The 18,636-nt window shown below is 42.3% G+C and overlaps 1 protein-coding gene across 2 annotated transcripts; it reads right to left on the reverse strand.

Moving 5' to 3' along the window:
- Window positions 1–539: 539 nt before the first annotated feature.
- LRRC59 (leucine rich repeat containing 59) lies at window positions 540–17,944 on the reverse strand. 2 transcript variants are annotated; one of them, XM_070739987.1, is made up of 8 exons: window positions 17,790–17,944; window positions 14,851–15,008; window positions 12,938–12,997; window positions 11,561–11,719; window positions 8,750–8,854; window positions 6,145–6,217; window positions 1,875–2,048; window positions 540–1,210 (listed from the first exon to the last, which is right to left on the reverse strand). In XM_070739987.1, the coding sequence occupies exons 2-8, from the start codon at window positions 14,953–14,955 to the stop codon at window positions 969–971; spliced, it is 918 nt and encodes a 305-aa protein (XP_070596088.1). In that variant the 5' UTR covers window positions 14,956–15,008; window positions 17,790–17,944; the 3' UTR covers window positions 540–968. The 2 variants fall into 2 exon arrangements, with proteins under 2 accessions (XP_070596088.1, XP_070596089.1); XM_070739988.1 differs by having other exon boundaries at window positions 16,892–17,806.
- Window positions 17,945–18,636: the final 692 nt, after the last annotated feature.

The following is an 18,636-nucleotide window of genomic DNA, read 5'->3' on the forward strand; positions in this document are numbered from 1 at the left end:
TTTTAAAAGGTCGCAGCCGGCCTGGGGGGCTTCCCAGCACCCTCCCGAACCCGGGGTTCGCTGGCTGGGGAATTCTGGGAGTTGAAGTCCAGATCTCTCCAAGTTGCCAAGGTTGGGAAACACTGCTCTAGGAGTATTTCAAAACCTCATCCACTTTTAAGATATGTGGACTTCAACAACTAGCATGCTGACTAGTAAATTGTAGGAGCTGAAGACTATTTTAAAGTAGCTGAGAAACTCTAGAGCAGGGGTCCCCAACCTTGGTCCATGTACCAACACCAGTCCGCGGCATGCCAGTAACCAGTCCACGCAAATAAGCAGAGCCCCATCCGTGGGATGAAGGCAGCATATGGAGGGGAAAAGCTCTCTGCCCGTGGAAAAAACTCTCTCCATGGAACTTGGTTCCTGGTGCCAAAAAGGTTGGGGGCCTCTGCACTAGAGAATATTAAGATCGTAGCTATAGCAGTAAGTGGGGAAACATTCTGAAAGGAGGCACTGGCAAATCATGTTGATATTCATGAAGTCACCAGGAGACAAACTGGATCTGAAGGAGTCTTTATGTAACCATAGAATTTTCTCTCAACTGTATGGATGATTTAGCCATCTGGTATAATGGTTTCCACAATGAGCATCTTTGCTAGAATGGTAATATGCAAAGGCTGTGCGTAGTAAAGCTTTTTATAACGACACATTAGCTTCACTTGATAAGCAGTTTTTTCTACAGACCAGAAGTCTTATGGTTTGCAGCCTAAGAAAGGCTCCACTCTAGAGGAAGAAGACGTTTATCAAAAAGAACTGCAAGAAAGATACAGTAAGGAAGATCTGGGCCGTATTTCTGCTGCTTAAAGGTGCCATTGCTAAACAACTGAAAGTGATTTTCACCAGAGTTTTAATTCCATAGGAATTCTGGCTATGTTAATGGAAGGAAAAAAAGCAGGAGGCAAGAGTCCTTCAGTGCTCAAACAGCATTATTGCTGTGAGTTTGGCTGCAGTATATTTTGAAAGATGTCACGACTTGGTAAAAAGGTTAATGCATCTTCATACAATGTGTTCACACTGACACAGAGTGGCTGGTGCTGTAGCTCTGTAACCCTGCAAACAGCCAGAGTGCTCAAGGCCCCTAACAGGAGAAGCAGAAACATCTTCAGCAACATTCTGGACCAAGAGCGTTCCTTTTTCAGTGGATGCGACGGACGGGAAACAGAGGGTTCTGTAAAAAGACAAACAATGGGAACAAGAATGCGGTATTAACTGGCCACCAAATAAAAATAATAATTTCCATACTAAGCAGCAAAATTAATCTCAGATCTAACTCCATAAATTCAAGGTACATCCAGTGTGAAATCATCTTGGCTATTTAAGCAATGCAAAGCATAACAAGTAAATTAATTGAACTCTTCATATTTAATTGATCCCATCAAGGCAAACACATGAGGGTTGTTAAACTCAACCCAAATGGTTCAGGGAACCTTCATATCCAGCCAAGTTCTTTCTGAACTTTAAGGCTTCTGCTGCCCAGAGAATGAGTGCTTTGATGTCAGATAAATTGGCATTTTTTCCTAATGGCTAACATATTAGCCTTGCCGATGTAAAAAATAAGAGGCTACTAATATGGCTAAATTATATAACCACAATCTACTTCTCAGTTCTGACATCAGAAAGTGATGGGGCAAATAAGTAGTAGACATGTGGATTGCTGTCTCCTTTTTTTCTTTTTTGGCCATTTTTTTATTTATCCCCCCATGGATTTCCAGCTATCTGTGGACTATTGAAGACATATAAGTGCTGGGTCGGCATATTTATCAAACTTAGCCATGATAATTTCTTCCCTATTTCAGATTATTCTTCTCTTTCTTTACACGCTATTTTCTTACTTTGATTTTCACCCGTTTCTCTTCTTTGTTGCTTTGTCATTTTCTGCTTTGCAATTCTAAGGGCATCGTACTCTCTTCTCCGACGTTCTTTCTCTTCGGCCTTCTCCCGCTTACGTAGTTCTCTCTCTTGAGCCTCTCTCGCTTGCCTCTCTGCTTCGCGCTTCTTCTCCAGCTCTGCACACCAGCATAAAACCAAAATATTTGCTTTAGAAGACTGCTCTATCCAATGAGGAGAAACAGGCGCTGCAAATTTATCTCAATGACGTAAGTTGCATTTACCAAACAGGCTCTCCTGTATTTGTATCCAGCACAATTGCAAGGCCAGTCTATCAATTTCTATGCTGTAACTTAGGAAGTATTGAGAACCACAGAGTAGCAGTGATGGCTTCTCTTCACCAGTCATAGCCAGCCAAATCAACTCTTCAATATATAGCCGTTTTGTAATATATAAATATAGGTAGACTTCAACTTACGACCACAACTGAGAAATTGGTTAAGTGAGTTTTGTCCCATTTGCCACATTTGTTAAGTGAATTACTGCAGTTGCTAAATTAGTAACACTGTTGTTAAGTGAATCCGGTTTTGCATTGAATGCGTGTCAGGTCGCAAAATGAGATCACATAACTGCGGGACACTGCAACTGGCATAAGTATGAACCAATTGTTAAGCATCCAAATGTAATTTAGGTGACTATAGGGATGCTGCAGTAACTGAAAAACAGCCATAAGTCACTTTTTTTCCAGTGCTGTTGTAACTTTGAACTGTCACTAAATGAATTGTTGTAAATCGAGGATTACCTGTACGGCATACTATCAATATATGCTGAAATGGTTGGGTCAATATTCTGCAAAAATGTTATCTGTAACGTTTATCTTTCCACAAGGCACGAAAGCCTCATTCGTCTAGCTGCTTCTTGTTCCTCTGTCTTGAGGATGTGCTACCCACAGCTTGACATTTACAGCTTTCAAACCCCCACACAATTCACACCACTGAAACTCAGGAGCAAAATGGCTGGATTTTGAGGTATAATTTTGACCTGACGAAAAGACAAAAATGGCAAGAGTTTGCCAGGAGAAGCCTTCTGCTTCCATTGTTAACTTTTTGCAAAAGCAACAGCAGTTAGATTGAAGACAAAAATTTGTCAATTCAGAATGGTAACTGGAAAGTTAATAAATATAATGGGGGCAACCATGAAGAGAACCCCTCAAATCTCTTCTGGAATAGAAAGGACATATAAGGCAATAAAATGAGCCATTTGAAACAGTCCTTCATCTGGACTATTAATGGGTAGGCATATTAATGAGTTCCCTTCTGAACAACCTGGTACATTTATTATGTCAAGGAGTTCCATTTCTGTACATTAAACACGTAAGTTCCCTATTTAGGAATGATTTAATAATGGGAGAGGCAGGAATATTTTACCCAGCACAATCATAACTAGATTCGGGTGCATTCCCCACCCCCCCAATAAGCTAAGAAGTAAAAAGGCTGCTAATTCAACAGAAAAGCCTATAAAAATAGCACTAATAACCAAAAGTAGTTATTATTTCTTTCTTTCTTTTTTAAAGCATGTACCAAATTTTGCTCTGGAACAGAAGGCTGTTTTAAGGGGGTGCTTTTAATCTCAGCTTGAATTGTTTAAGAATTGCGTAAGACTGTTAATCTCTTCTTGTGACTAATCATTACCTACTAAAGAAGTGGGAGGGAGGGAGGGATTGTGTAAGAAAATTAATTTTATTCAAGAACTTGATAACAGATTTCATTCTTAAGCATGAGAATGACCTGGATGGTGCCAGTGAAAGTCATATGAGTGCCCTCTCTGACAAGACTGGGTGAACTAGTCAATAGCTTACTGAAAGGCACTAAGCCCTTACAGGTAGCAGTCCACCACTGGTGTAATATTAGATTGGGTGGAATAGTAGCCGATGCGGAAATGGACAGACTAATGCTAAAAATAAAAGATAAAGAAGATACAGAATACTATGCTACATAGAATAGATTCTATCAATGGTTAGAAACACGAGGTAGACGTTGGAATGTAAAACAATTGGGTTAGGTGGACATGTAAAGAGATAGTATGTATTAGAATGCAGATATTGGAATGATAGATAAGTTGACATACTAGAATATGATGATCAGAAACTACTGTACAATACTAGCTATTGGAGAGAGACCCCGGGTGGGGGGGGGGCAAGGTGGCACAAAAATATCAATATTATGCTGCCAATAATGTTATGACTATACCTTATGAAAAGTGTCGTGTTCGTGGCAGACTGAGATTCTTCCGTTTCATATAAAATGATTAGATCTAAAGGGATTTACAATTGAATCATGCTAATATTTTGTCACAGTCAAATATCTTTCAGCTTGGGGGGGGGGGGAGTAATGCATTTTATAGACATTCTATTTCTGGCGGGCTCCAGGGGAAGAGCCTTCTCTGTGGCGGCCCCGGTCCTCTGGAATCAACTCCCCCCAAAGATCAGAACTGCCCCCACACTCCTTGTCTTTCATAAATTGCTTAAGACCCACCTATATCGCCAGGCATGGGGGAATTGACACACATCCCCCAGGCTTATATTATTATTATTATTGTTGTTGTTGTTGTTGTTGTTTTGTTGTTGTTGTTGTTATTGTTATTATTATTAATTAGATTTGTATGCCGCCCCTCTTTGCCGACTCGGGGCGGCATACATATAGTTTTATGTATGGTATGCTTGTGTTGTATGTTTTTTAAATAATGGGTTTTTAGATATTTTCTTTTAAATATTAGATTTGTTGTTGTACACTGTTTATTATTGTTGTGAGCCGCCCCGAGTCTGAAGAGAGGGGCGGCATACAAATCTAATAAATAAAATAAATAAAATAAGTAAAATAAAAAATAAATAACAATAGCACTCTTTCATAATGCTTTTACAGCCCTCTCTAAGCAGTTTACAGAATCAGTCTCTTGCCCCCAACAATCTGGGTCCTCATTTTACCCACCTCCGAAGGATGGAAGGCCGAGTCAACCTTGATCTGTTGGTGAGATTTGAACTGCTGAACTACAGATAGCAGTTAGCTGAAGTAGCCTGCAGTACTGCACTCTAACCATTAAGCCACCCCAGCTATATCCACAATCTTAACTCTGTGAGTGTGTGCATGTGTCTGTATCAGCTTGGAAAAAATACTGTATCTTGGAGGATGTAGCTGCCCTTTGTACTCCAGCAAACAGACTGCACCAACCACCTCTACTTTTTTTCTCTGTATATCTGTCAGCAACTGAATATAATCCTTTATATATATTATTATTATTATTTTATTTATTTGTTGGATTTATATGCTGCCCCTCTCCTAGCCACACTAGATTTGAACAAATATCAACTGCCTATCAGGTGTACTCCATTTTCCTACCAATTAGTCCAACTCAAAAGGCAGAATGACCTCAAGGACAACATAACCTGACTTCCCAATTCATGTTCTTCTCACTGATTACATAATAATGGCTTAAATTAAAGCTGCAATACCGAGGGAACTGGAAAGCAACACAAAAAGAAGAAATGTGTATCATGTTCTTTAGACATTTGCTTCAGTTACATCATTTAATTTATACAGTGCCAAGGAACTGATCCCTGATACCGGTTTTGAGATGATTCATCACAGGGTGAATTGCAACACTCCACATGTGAACACTTGATAAAATTGTTCAGCGTGGGATATGAAAGAAACTATTCTCTCAAACAGGGCAATCATCCTGGATAATCTCCATTCTATATACTGATGTAAAAAAAAATCTCCCCTTCTCAAATGCAATCAAAATAACTTTCTTTAAACTGCATATATTAATTAGCTTGCAGAGGAAAAAAATATGGTGCAGAGGAAAAAATGCCTGTTTTACCTTCCTAACCTTTGGAAGGGCAACTCTGTCATCTGGCATGGAAACACACACACCCCACACACACACAAAATATCACCCCACATTCGATCCACATTTACAAGCAAGTCAAAGAGTTAATTTGTTAAGGGACGTGCGGAAGATAGATCTAATTTGAAGTACAGATATAAGCATATTAGAAATTAAGAATGTAGCATAAGTCACAATTAATAGGAAATAATGAGCTGTAACCCAGAAAACAAATATGTATCAAAGAGCCTGGTGTTAACTCAACTTTGTGAGAAAATGCTGGCTTCACTGGTAACGAGCCCCATTTGAGTTAAAAACCTATCCTGTGTAAATGTGTCATTCCCCAAAGAAAGCCCACATCACAGAAGGAAATAGAATTATTAAATTTACCTTGTTCTTTCTGTAACTTTCGTTGCCTTTCACGATCTAATTCAGACTGGAGGACACTCATATGCTGCAGTACCTTTGAGATACACATATATTAGATTTTACAGATATATTAGGTGGTACATGTAAGTTAGTTTTTACATTTACTGAACTAGGAGCAAAAGATAGCCTCCTTTTCTTTACACACATAGAAACTAGTCTTAGGAAAGATGCTTACAAAAGAGAAGGTTAATTTGGCCAGTCCCAAAGTATTTCTTAGACCAAGACGACTTGAGAAGCTAAATGCCATTTAATCCAATTCCTCATTTCTCCACCCAAAGGCATAATCCATTAGTGGACACTCCCACATGGAGCTACATATATAGTGCAGAGTACAATGTACCTCTAATAAAGAACAAACACATGGAATAATGCCCACAGAGCAAATAATTTCCCTTAATGAAGCAAATGAACAAAATCACATATTACAGAATGGAAGGGGAGAGGAACAAAGCCCTCAACCTTGGTGAGAAATTCAATTCCAACTGAAATGTGAAGAAATTCATTTGATTCATGAGCATTTAATATTGAATTATTCTCTGGTACACAAACTTTCAGCAATAATTTACAATAGATATCTTGATTTTTGTTCTTGAATGCCAAGAAAATAAAAAGAAAGATATATGATTAAGTCTTAAGCACTTCCTTCCAATGAACACGTACTGTGTTTTCATTTCTGAAGCATTATTTAAGGATCGGAATCAAAGCCATAATACATCACATGAGCCCTCAAAGAAGGGTGGCATAAAAGATAGATAGATAGATAGGTAGGTAGGTAGGTAGGTAGGTAGGTAGGTAGGTAAACAATAATATAAAACTGTATTAGAGAACATCTAGAACAGGCGTGTCAAACTGGATTTACTTTGAGGGCCAGATCAACATTGTAGTTCTCCTCTGTGGGTCTTCTGCACTGTTTTGGCTGGCAGGGTCTGCAGGCAGCCGTCCAGGCCAAAAATGGGCTGTAGGTGGTTGCACACCAACAGTACCGTGCCCCATTTTTCCTAACAGAGGCACTGCAGACTAGTCCTTTGCTATTTTCAAGCTGGTCCCATGGGCCAGTTTAAAGCACCCCATGAGCCAAATCCAGCCTGTGTGCCTTGATGCTCCTGATCTAGAATATTAATTGAGGTATATGCTATGGCAAACACCTTTGCTTCAAAACAGATTAAATTGGTCACCTTAAAAATCAATGTATATTAAATGTAGTTTGGACACAATGGGCCCAGATGGAGAGGAACTGGAGTAAGCTCAACCTGTTTGACTGGTATCTGTCATTAACTGTTCTTGTTTAGATTCTTTAAGTGTATCCCTCTGGCAGGCTGCCAACCCCAGCAATCCCTGTAGATCCTGGAGTAAGGCTGGAATGACAGCAGGAACCATTGAGGTTATGAACTCGAATGAAAGGATGTCCAAAACATTGCATAAATGTTTGCTAGCATCATTCCCTGTACTTTTTCCAATGTCACAAGGGGTTATTTCCCAAACTCCAGCATCCCTCTTAAAGTTCTCTGCAGATGGAATGACTGATGGAATGACAGACATAGAAAACTGGTATCAGCTGCAATACCTGTGCAGAAAGAATGAGGGAACCTGTTGTTCCCTGCTAAGCCACGATTTCTGAGGAACTGAAATCGTCACTGCCCTCTCCCTTGAGGGCAACCTGGTGAGCAGGTGTCAAGACAGTTGTAAGTATGGATGAACTGAATTCTCAAGTGTCCTAGCCACATCGTCTCCTGGATGCCAAAACAGACTGAAGGGGAAAGGGCCCAGACTTGTGGAATTGCTCCTTCCCATATGCAAATATGAGGAACATCCATCGAGCCTGCTTAATGGGAGCATGCAATTCTGCTCAGCCTTACCAGCTGGCACGTGAGCCGTTGCCCTACCTCAGCTCCAGCGCACATGTGTGCCCTCCCAGGTGATTTTCAGCTCGCATGGAGGCTCTGGCAGGGCATTTTCAACTTCCAGAGGGCCTCCAAGGGGGGCAGGGGAGGGCGTTTTCACCCTCCTCAGGCTCCAAGTAAATGTCTGGAGCCTTGGGAGGGCAAAAAACAGGCCTATCGGGCCTACCAGAACAGGCCATTTGTGGCCTCCAGAGGGCTTGGGGGGGGGGGGGGAGTTATGGATCAATTACAAGCTCAATTGATTTCCCTAAAGCAGTGTTTCCCAACCTTGGCAACTTGAAGATATTTGGACTTCAACTCCCATTTGCTGGCTGGGGAATTCTGGGAGTTGAAGTCCAAATATCTTCAAGTTGCCAAGGTTGGGAAACACTGCCCTAAAGGATACTAATTCTACTATAGCGGTCCATCTGCCCATGATTGATTTCTAAGTTATAACTTTATAAGCTGTGTCACACTGCTATGTCTAGCCATATATGGCAGACTGCCTAGAGTTGTGTCTCCTGTTGTTACATTGCATAGATTTTGGTTGCATCCTCTCTCTCTCTCTTTCTGTCTCTGAATTGGGACATTTCGCACCTTAGAGTGGATTAAAAAGAAGCGAGAAAATGACCCAGAATATTAAAAAAAAGAACATTGCACCAAAAGGATAAAGTGAATTAACTTACTCTGACAGCTGCCAGTTTACACTGTTTTTCATCCAAGCAATCTCCAGCGACTTTCGCTAGTGTGGGATCCAAAGGGTTGTCTTTCAGATCAAGCCATTTCAGGTTCTAAGAAGGAAATGCATGGAAAACTAGACCCAGATCATGATCGTGATTTTCAGTTTTACTCTTTGGAAGTACAGTGGTACCTCAAGATACGAACCCCTCATCTTACGAACAACTCGTGATACGAACCCGGGGTTCAGAAAAATGTTGCCTCTTCTTACGAACTTTTTTCGAGTTATGAACCGGCGTTCGGAAGACAGCTGGGAAGCCACGCGGCTGTTTTAAAAGGTGACAGCCGGGCGGCGGGCCTTCCCAGCAGCCTCCCGAACACCGGTTCGTAACTCGAAAAAAGTTCGTAAGAAGAGGCAAAATTTTTCTGAACCCCGGGTTCAGTTCGGGAGGTTGCTGGGAAGCCCTCCAGCCCGGCTGTGACCTTTTAAAACAGCCGTGCAGCTTCCCAGCTGTCTCCGAATGCCGAACGCGGAAGTTCGGGTTTGGCGTTCGGCTTCGGGAGACAGCTGGGAAGCCGCGCGGCTGTTTTAAAAGGTCACAGCCGGGCTGGGGCCTTCCCAGCACCCCCCCCCCGAACCCTGAACTTTTGCCAAACTTCCGGGTTCGGGGGGGTGCTGGGAAGCCCCCCAGCCCGGCTGTGACCTTTTAAAACATCCCCGCGGCTTCCCAGCAGTCGCCGAACGCCGAACGCGGAAGTTCGGGTTTGGCGTTCGGCTTCGGGAAGCTGCTGGGAAGCCGCGCAGCTGTTTTAAAAGGTGACAGCTGGCCTGGGGGGCTTCCCAGCAACCTCCCGAACCCCGAACTTTTGCCGAACCTCCGGGTTCGGGGGTTTGCTGGGCAGATCCCCAGGCCGGCTGTCACCTTTTAAAATAGCCGCGCGGCTTCCCAGCAGTCGCCCAACGCCGTTTTTTTTGCGGGGGGGGGGGGTTTGGTTGCACGGATTAATTGACTTTACATTGCTTCCTATGGGAAACAATGTTTCATCTTACGAACCTTTCGTCTTACGAACCTCCCCCTGGAACCAATTAGGTTCGTAAGACGAGGTATGACTGTATTCTGAACTGTGGTGGCGCGGTGGTTAAAATGCAGTACTGCAGACTTCTTCTGCAGTTCAGCAGTTCAATTCTGACCCAGCTCAAAGTTGACTCGGTCTTCCATCAATCCAGGTTCAGTGAAATGAAAACCCACATTGTTGGGGGCAATATGCTAACTTTGTAAAATGCTTATATAGGAAGATGAAGAGGTACAGTGATACCTCATCTACAAACTTAATTGGTTCTGGGATGAGGATTGTAAGGTGAAAAGTTTGTAAGACGAAACAATGTTTCCCATAGGAATCAATGGAAAAGCGATTAATGCATGCAAGCCCAAAACTCACCCCTTTTGCCAGCCAAAGCGCTCATTTTTGCGCTTCTGGGATTCCCGAGGCTCCCCTCCATGGGAAACCTCACCTCCGGACTTCCGTGTTTTTGTGATGCTGCAGGGGAATCCCAGCAGCGCAAAAATGGGTCATTCACTGGCAACGGAAGTCTGGAGGTGGGGGTTTCCCAGCGAGGGGAGCCTCAGCAAAATTGCAGCATCGCAAAAACACAGAAGTCCTCAAAACCCCACCTCCGAACTTCCGCGTTTTTGTGATGCTGCGATTTCGCTGAGGCTCCCATCGCTGGGAAACCCCACCTCCGGACTTCCGCTGCCAGCGAAGCGCCCGTTTTTGCACTGCGGGGATTCCCCTGTAGCATCGCAAAAACACGGAAGTCCGGAGGTGGTGTTTTCCATGGAGGGGAGCCTCAGGGGAATCTCAGCAGTGCAAAAACGGGCGCTTCGCTGGCAACAGAAGTCCGGAGGTGGGGCATCCCAGTGGCAGCGGCTTGGGTTTGTAAGGTGAAAATAGTTTGGAAGAAGCGCCAAAAAAATCTTAAACCCCGGGTTTGTATCTCGAAAAGTTTGTATGACGAGGGGTTTGTAAGACGAGGTATCACTGTATATACCATATTTTTCAGAGTATAAAGCACACTTTTTTCCCTCCTAAAAAATAGGCTGAAAATTTGGGTGTGTTTTATACTTCAAAGTTACCCATGGCCACCTGCCGGCCCCTACTCTTTGCCTCTCCACATGTCCTCTTCCTGGCTACAGAGATTAGCACTGACAATGGCTTTTGTTTTAGGGCTATGGGCGTTGTATTTTCAACCTCCAAACGCTCAATGCCCAGTGCCCAAATAGGCTACCCCAGCAACTGCTGCCTTCTCTTACCCCTTCCCCACTTTGCCTACTTTAGTCACTGGAGCTCCCTCCAGAGGGTCAGCTGTGCTTTTGAAGCTGTTTTTCAGCCCAAACACAAGCTAAGCAATATTCCGTACTTTGCCTGCTTTTCTAATTGCTGCTCCCTCCAACAATCACCTGTGCTTTAGAAGCATAGCCCCAGCCATCCCCAACCTCAAAACCAGCAAGCAAATGAACGAATGTGCTGAAGCTGACCAGGCTAAGGACTAGCCAGATGAATACCTAGTAAGCAGAATTCCCCCACCCATTTTCCTCCCCAAAAACTAAGGTGCATCTTATACTCCAGTGCGTCTTATACTCCGAAAAATATGGTAAGTCTAAATGCTATTTTAATTAGTGCTGCACTCAGTGTTTCGGAGAAAGAACACTAAGAACAGATACACTAAATGCACCCTTATTTCTGGACAATAGTAAAAAAAAATCTCCAATATATTGTAGGTTAGTCTCAATCCAAGAATTATAAAAGAACATAATTACCTTGAGTTGGGCAAAACTAACAGGCAAAGTAACCAATCGATTGTTCAACAGATCCAAGTGTTGCAAGCTGATCAAGCGCCCAAAGTCTGATGGTAGATTCTGAAGCCGATTTTTGCTTAAATCCAATTTTACCAGATGGATCAAGCTGCAAAACTCTGACTGGAACCCAAGCATAAGTAAAACATGAAACCATGCAATTTCTAGGAATAAGCCTAACTAAATTATTTCTGAGCAATGATACAGAGAACTGAGCTGTTAGAGAACTGAGAAGTGATATCCAAGGCTGGAGGTTCAGACTTTAAAAGCCAGTTCCTTTCGTAAGCTATTTATAAAAGGGGAACACAAACGTTCTTATCGTGGTGTAGGGTTTCCTGCCTAAGCAGGCAGCTGGACCTGTAGACCTCCAACGTCCCTTCCAACTCTGTTATTCTACTTCTATTTCAATTATTGTATTTCTATTCTAGTCTCTTTAAAAATTGTGCTACATGTGTAGTACTGTATACTAGAAGATTAAGTAAATGGAGTAGCAATATGAATGGAATGCATATTTATTATATGTATTATTTCCTGTTCCCTCTTAGATCACAACTGGGACACATATTTCCCCACCAGGAGATGTGTCAGAATATAGTGTAGAGTCGCAGGAGGAAAGGGCTTTTTCCCAGAGGGCAAAGAGGCACCGAAGTTTGGAAAGTCTAATAGGCAGGAAGAGGGCTAAGATGGCCCTTCCCTAGCAGTTCACAGAGTGTATCTCTGGCTATGCAGATAGTTGCTTTAGTCTGGGAACACTCTATCTGTAGGTGATAAAGAAACTACTGAGAAGTAACTCCACGTGTTCTTCTTAGGACCTCACGTGGAAAAACACAATCCACTAAGCATGCTCTGAGAAACAAAAATGTCATATAAAAAGACTATTATTCTAAGATCATAGGATATCAGTTGCAAATCTACATGAAGAACAAGTTTGGTGCTGCCAAATGTCACCTTTAGATTAATATCTGCTGGCATATGATAAAACTGTATATCATTACTCTTCATCTTAAAATGAAAGCGTATACATTAAAAAAAAGATTAACTGTACGTCCTTCCAACTTATTTGATATATGGGTTTGCACCCCATTTTAAGGCACATAAGCATCTTTAATTTGCTTAGTGTATTGCATGTATCCGCCGACTGTGATTTATAACCACAATTTATGGCTTAGAAACTCAATCTGTAAATTGTTTAACACTCTCTTTTTCAGTGCTTCTTGCATCCAATAATCAATGGTCTTATCTCAGAAGGTAACAGCTAAAGCTCCTTTGGTTTTAAAACAGAAGTCCTATGTGTAACATCAATAATGAAACGTTCCTCCAAGATATAAGGTTGAAACTCACCGGTAAAGTAGCAAGATTATTACAGGACAAATCCAAAACTGTTGCCTTTGGAAGTCCTGCCTGAAGAAGAGCCAAAAAAAATTAGAATTAAAAATTGTACATTGTACATTTAGGACAATAAATCACTGTAACCTTAGTATTACATTGCGATACCAAAAACCTTCAGAATTCAATATTTTCTCTAATATGGGCAAGTTTTCATTAGATAACAACATCTCAAAAATACTCATTTCCCAGACAGGCGGTTCTCACTTAACCTCTATCCAACAATACTACCCTTTGTTCTCAAAGTTACAACTGCCATACCATCACCATCATCACCCCTGTGATGTGAGATCATATGTGATCACATTTTAGGCATTTGGCAAGCAGCTTGCTTTCCAACCAGTTGCAGCATCACACAACCATTTTCAACATTTTTTTTTTGCCAGTTTCTGGTGTTGCAGAAAATGCCCATTCAGGAGAATGGATTTACACATATTTGCTTAATGACTGTGGTGACTTGCTTTACGACCACCATAAAAAAAGCTGCAAAATTGAGTCAGATCACATGGTGACCACTTAATGGCTAACATGACTGAGCACCAAAATTCTAGGCTTAATTATGACAAGTAAGGACTACCTGTATTATAGTTAATTTCAATTTAGAATTCGATTATATTATTTAAATCCCATGAGATTTGCCACTGAGTTAGAAATGGGACTTTTGGGTTGTTTTTTTAAAACTGAACAATACGAAGCAATGGAAATCAGAAGTTGCTCAGATAATTGGAAATGTTTGCATATACTATTGTTCCTACATGCCCTACCTGATCACAAATATTTTCTTTTCACCCACTATGCTTTCATATCCCTTTTTCCATTACCCCACCACCAGCCTGTTTAAAGACTGCTGTTTCCCATGGAAGGAAACAGGAATTTCAAGACAAACTGCTGAGAAAGAGATGGGAAGCTTCATTCATCCAGTCTACTCCTATGAACTTGAGCACAGCTTTAGAGATCACAAAATTTTACAAGATGGCAAAGCCACAGAGTTTATGGATTTCTGTTTGTATTATCTGGAATTCCATAACCAGCTGAAAGATATGAAGCTTTGAGAAAATTAAAACTTTTCTGAAGTTTGACAATCTACTTTCTACAAAATAAAAGACAGCAATACCTGAACAAGAAGACACTTTCCCACAATCTACTTACAAAAGATGCACAAGATGGAATCAGGTCGAGAGATTTCAGGGGAAAATTGAAACCTCTTAACCTGTTTCCATTATGTGCATCTTTTGTATGTGTGCCGTCTCAGACAACAGCCACTGAACAACTCATGATGCTGGGATGTTGGCTACAGAAAACAAAACAGCAACAGGGCTTTGAATGTTTATTTGAAGAAAATGTTTGTGGATTGTGGGAAAGTTTCTTCTTGTTCAGGTATTGTCGTGTTTTATTTGTGATCCCCTGCTGTTAAGTATGGTTAATATCAAGAATAAATGGAAACCCTATACTTTAATTAAATCTACTTAGTATTTCAGCAGTGCAATGGCTCAACAGTTAAGATGCTGAAGCCTGTTGTCTGCAAAGCCGACAGCCCATATTTGAGAGCTGAGCATTGCACAATGGGGTGAGCTCACATGCTCAACCCAACTCCTGCCAACCTAGCAATTGGTAGGCATGAAATGTGAGTAGATAAATAGGTATTACTTTGGTGGGAAGGTAACAACACTCTACGATGTCATGCCGGCCACATGACCACAGAAATGTGTTCAGATAGCGCAGGCTCAATGGCCCTTGAAATGGAGATGAGCCCTGCAGCAATGACTTGCAAAGTAAAATCCACAGAAACTGTTTTAATGTGTTTTATAATTATGTCACAATTATGTTATACACCTGTTATTCTACAGGCCATAAAAACAGTTACCTACCAGCTCCTTAACTGGAACTTCATTCAGATCACATAAACTTAAATCCAATTCATTGCCATCAAGTTTGTCCTTCAAATTAATTCCTTTTCCTCCGGATTTTGCCATAATTTCCAATGAAGCAAAATCATCCAGTCAATCTGATAAATATACTTATGTTCCTAAGGAAATAGATTCAGGTTTCACATATTAGTGCTGTAGACAAATACCGGTATTATTAGCTGGGTACTTTATTGAAATGTTGTTGTATCTTTCATGTACGTTAATAATAAACATTATCTGTCCTGGTTAAATTAAAAAGCAAACCCTATAGAATATAGCAACCATAAGCAATTACAACTGCTTTGAAGCTAAGATGAGTCAATCCTGGTTAAAACCTGAAAGTGTGGCTACTAGGAAATGTGGGGGGGGGGAGCACCCTAGAAGGAGGCTGTGGCAAATAACTTCTCTACTATTGTTAAAAAAAACCCTGCATGAAACAGAAAGTCACCAGAGGCAAAGCTCTATTCCAAGGTGGTATGTACCATATCGACCCATAAAGCTCTATATGCATTCCAGAAATGAGAGATTTCAATTCTATTTAGAAATAGAATTCTATTCTAGAACTGTTATGGATTACACTAGTAGAAGCTAAACCAATTTCATTGAATACATGATGTACAATGACAGTAAAGGCTATTATTATTAAATTAATTCTAATTTCTAAGGGAAAAATAACATTATTACTTATGTGGGAAGCTGGTAGGTGACTCTCCAGAATCCTAGGGTCTTCAAACTGAAAAAGCTCAGGTCACTTATAACCACCCACCCTCAGGGAATTAAAGTCAGCACCAAGAGTCTGAAACTGGGCTGGAACTATATAGTGAAAAGATAAGGCATCTAGCGCCCTTTTCTTGAAAATGAGTGATCACTTGAGCAGGAAAAAGAAGTCAAGCTTAAATAAAGAGTATCTTTTACTATATCCCAGAGACAACCCTGGGATGGAACCAAAGGCAGCTTGGTTTGGCTTTGGAATTAAGTTCGCCAGAAATATTTGGTATGTCATCCCTTGCGAATTTTCAGAGCTGGTGTTGGAAAACTAAAAAGAACTGTAAAATTAACAGTTATAACTTGCAGATAAGGTTATAATCCGTTATTTTAAAAAAAGAGCAGAAGCCCAGTGCTTTTCATCAGGTGATACAAACAGGCATTTCCCCCCCCAAATGATAATTTCCAGTGGGGGAAACTCTGCAGCTGCTGATCTGTCAAGGCAGGATAAGGATAAGGAAGGAAACAGTGTGAAATCATCAAGAGTGAATCGGATATTTTTTTGAAACTAACATGATAACAAAGTTGGAAGGGATCTTAAGAGATCTTCTAGTCATGTAATGGCATGAGTGCTACAGGTGGAAAACAGTCATATCAGCCAGCATGCAAGCCTTTGCCTTTTGCTCAGCTCCATCATGCATGTGTGTACCAGCCAGCTGCTTTACAGCTAATGTGGAGGCTCTGTGAGGGCATTTTCAGCCTCTGGAGGGCCTCCAGGCAGTGGGAGAAGGAATTTTTGCCCACCCCAGGCTCCAAGAATGCCCCTGGAGCCTGAGGAGGGTGAAAAACTGGGCTACTGGGCCCACCAGATGTTGGGACGGAGGGTTGTGTGTGCATGCGACAGGGCACATGGGGAATATTGAATTATGGGTGCAGGAACACACATGCATGCAATAGTGCCTGTACTCGCACTTTCGGCACCTGAGGAAAAAAGGTTCACCATCACTGTTCTGGTCAGTGAAGGGCTACCAAAATTTTTACTACCACACTGTGGGCGTGGCTTATGCAGGTCGCTCAGAGAGGGGCGGCATACAACTCTAATAAATTATTATTGTTGTTGTTATTATTATTATTATTATTATTATTATTTTCTTTCAACATCTTTCAGTGCAAATTGGGTGCTCTGGGGTGGAGCTCAATTTTCACTACCCCACTGCATGTCCCCCCCCCCCCATTTGGGCAGTAGCCCATCCCTGGTTCTAGTCCAACCCTCTGCTCAGGCAGGAAATCCTAATACCATTTCAGGCAGAGTTTTCCAAATCTCCTCTTAAAAACTTTCAGTGTTGGAAGTTTTTGGAGGCAACTTCTGGAGGAGGCAAAGTTGCTCCACTGATTGTTCTCCCTGTTGTAAGTTCCTCCTTAATTCCAGGTTCCGTTTTCACATGTTTTGTGGCATGCAATTCTTAGCCCAGTTTAGCTAAAGTTTCCGAGATTGACGACAAAATCAGAGCACGGGCTAAGCTCACAGGCAGCAAGACCCGCGTGACGTTAGTATCAGGATGAAACGGGGTTGACAACTAGAGGGGCGCCCCCTCCAAGACGTGCGTGTCCCGGAGTCAACAGGACGAAAACGAAGCACGGAGAGCGCGATTCCCCCGCGGCCAAACAACCCGGGTGGACTTTGGACTTCTTTGCGGCGGAGGTTCGCCGCTCACGAGCAACCCTCGTCCCTCCCTCTCTCTCCGGTGCCAGAGTGGAATCCCGTCCTGTGCAGCCATTCAAAAATATGAACGAACTTTTTTGGGGGGTGGGGGGGTTAAAATGTCATTATGTCGTTTTAAACTGTTGTGCACCGCCCAGAGTCCGTAAGGAGTCGGGCGGCTTATAAATCAAATGAATTAAAAATTAAATTTTAAAAGGCCCGGTAGCAGCAGCAGCTACACCCCCTTCCGCCCACGCTGGCTAGTGCTACCTACCCACCCATCCGCCTTGCCACGCCGCGCTAGCCCATGGGGGCTGCAACGGCAGCAGGCAAGCAGAAAACCAACCGAGACGGTGGGCGTGAAACAGACAGACAGAGAAACACAGACGCCCCCACCCGCCGCAACGTGCCCCTCTGGACGCCAAAGACGGGAGGGGGGGTATACCCTCTCCGTCGAAGGAGACCCGCGCGCGGAGACGCCCCACTCACTTACGCGCTACTGCCGCGCCCGCCGGGGCCAACAGCTTCCGGACCTCTCTCTCTCTCTCTCTTTCTCTATCTTCAGGTGCCCCTCCCAAGTTTGAGAACAACCAGCGAGAGAAGCCACGTAGCAGCGAGAGCGCCCAGCGGAAATCAGGAAATGTCCTCGTAGCGTCCTCCGGAGGCTTAGTTTAAACTGGCGCTCAGTTTAACCCTATTAAACCGGATTGCTGGGAGGAATAGAGTTACCCTCGGGAAAGTGCTATTAATTAGGATCTGTTAGATCCTCATCTCAGCGAAACGTGTCCGCAAGCGGCAGTTTCTTTTTTCTTTTAATCTTAAAAGCGGAATAGAAAGTTTAGCACTCGGAAGTGTGCATAATTGTGCGTGTGTAAGTGCACCAGCGTGCCTACCGTCCCTGTGCTAATGTTCCCTTCTTATTTGTACCCATCCCATGTATATAAACAGCGTTATATCTATTCATACTGCTACCAATAGGTACTTGACGAAATAAAATAAATAAATAAAAATAAAGTGAAATCCACAGTTCGTTTTAAGATTTTTCAGGATACTTAAGCGTTAAGCTGGACCTGTTGGTGACAAGAAGCACAATAGGTATAATTTTTGATAGTGTAGATTGGAAGTGCTTTGACACTTCCTTCTACTGATCTTTTTGCAATTCTGCAAGTCTACTCGACACCCTCACGGGAGTCCCAATTAAGCCGACCTTTGTCTAGCCCAGCTCTTAACTGGCTTCTGTTAACAATGCTCTGTGTCCCTTTGTTTTTGAGCATGTATTGATTTTTGCCAGAAAGAAGAAGCGGCAGCAACAGCAGTGTGAACATTACAAACATAGATTA

Source organism: Erythrolamprus reginae, chromosome 2 (assembly GCF_031021105.1).
Source record: "Erythrolamprus reginae isolate rEryReg1 chromosome 2, rEryReg1.hap1, whole genome shotgun sequence".
Taxonomy (NCBI): Eukaryota; Metazoa; Chordata; class Lepidosauria; order Squamata; family Dipsadidae; genus Erythrolamprus; species Erythrolamprus reginae.

Coding starts and splice junctions, on each gene's coding strand:
- LRRC59 (XM_070739987.1), bottom strand. CDS start 14,955: ATGGCAAAATCCGGAGGAAAAGGAATTAATTTGAAGGACAAACTTGAT. Junction 12,998..14,850: donor AAGTTCCAGTTAAGGAGCTG/GTAGGTAACTGT, acceptor GCTCTTCTTCAG/GCAGGACTTCCAAAGGCAAC. Junction 2,049..6,144: donor AAAGTTACAGAAAGAACAAG/GTAAATTTAATA, acceptor GCTGGTGTGCAG/AGCTGGAGAAGAAGCGCGAA.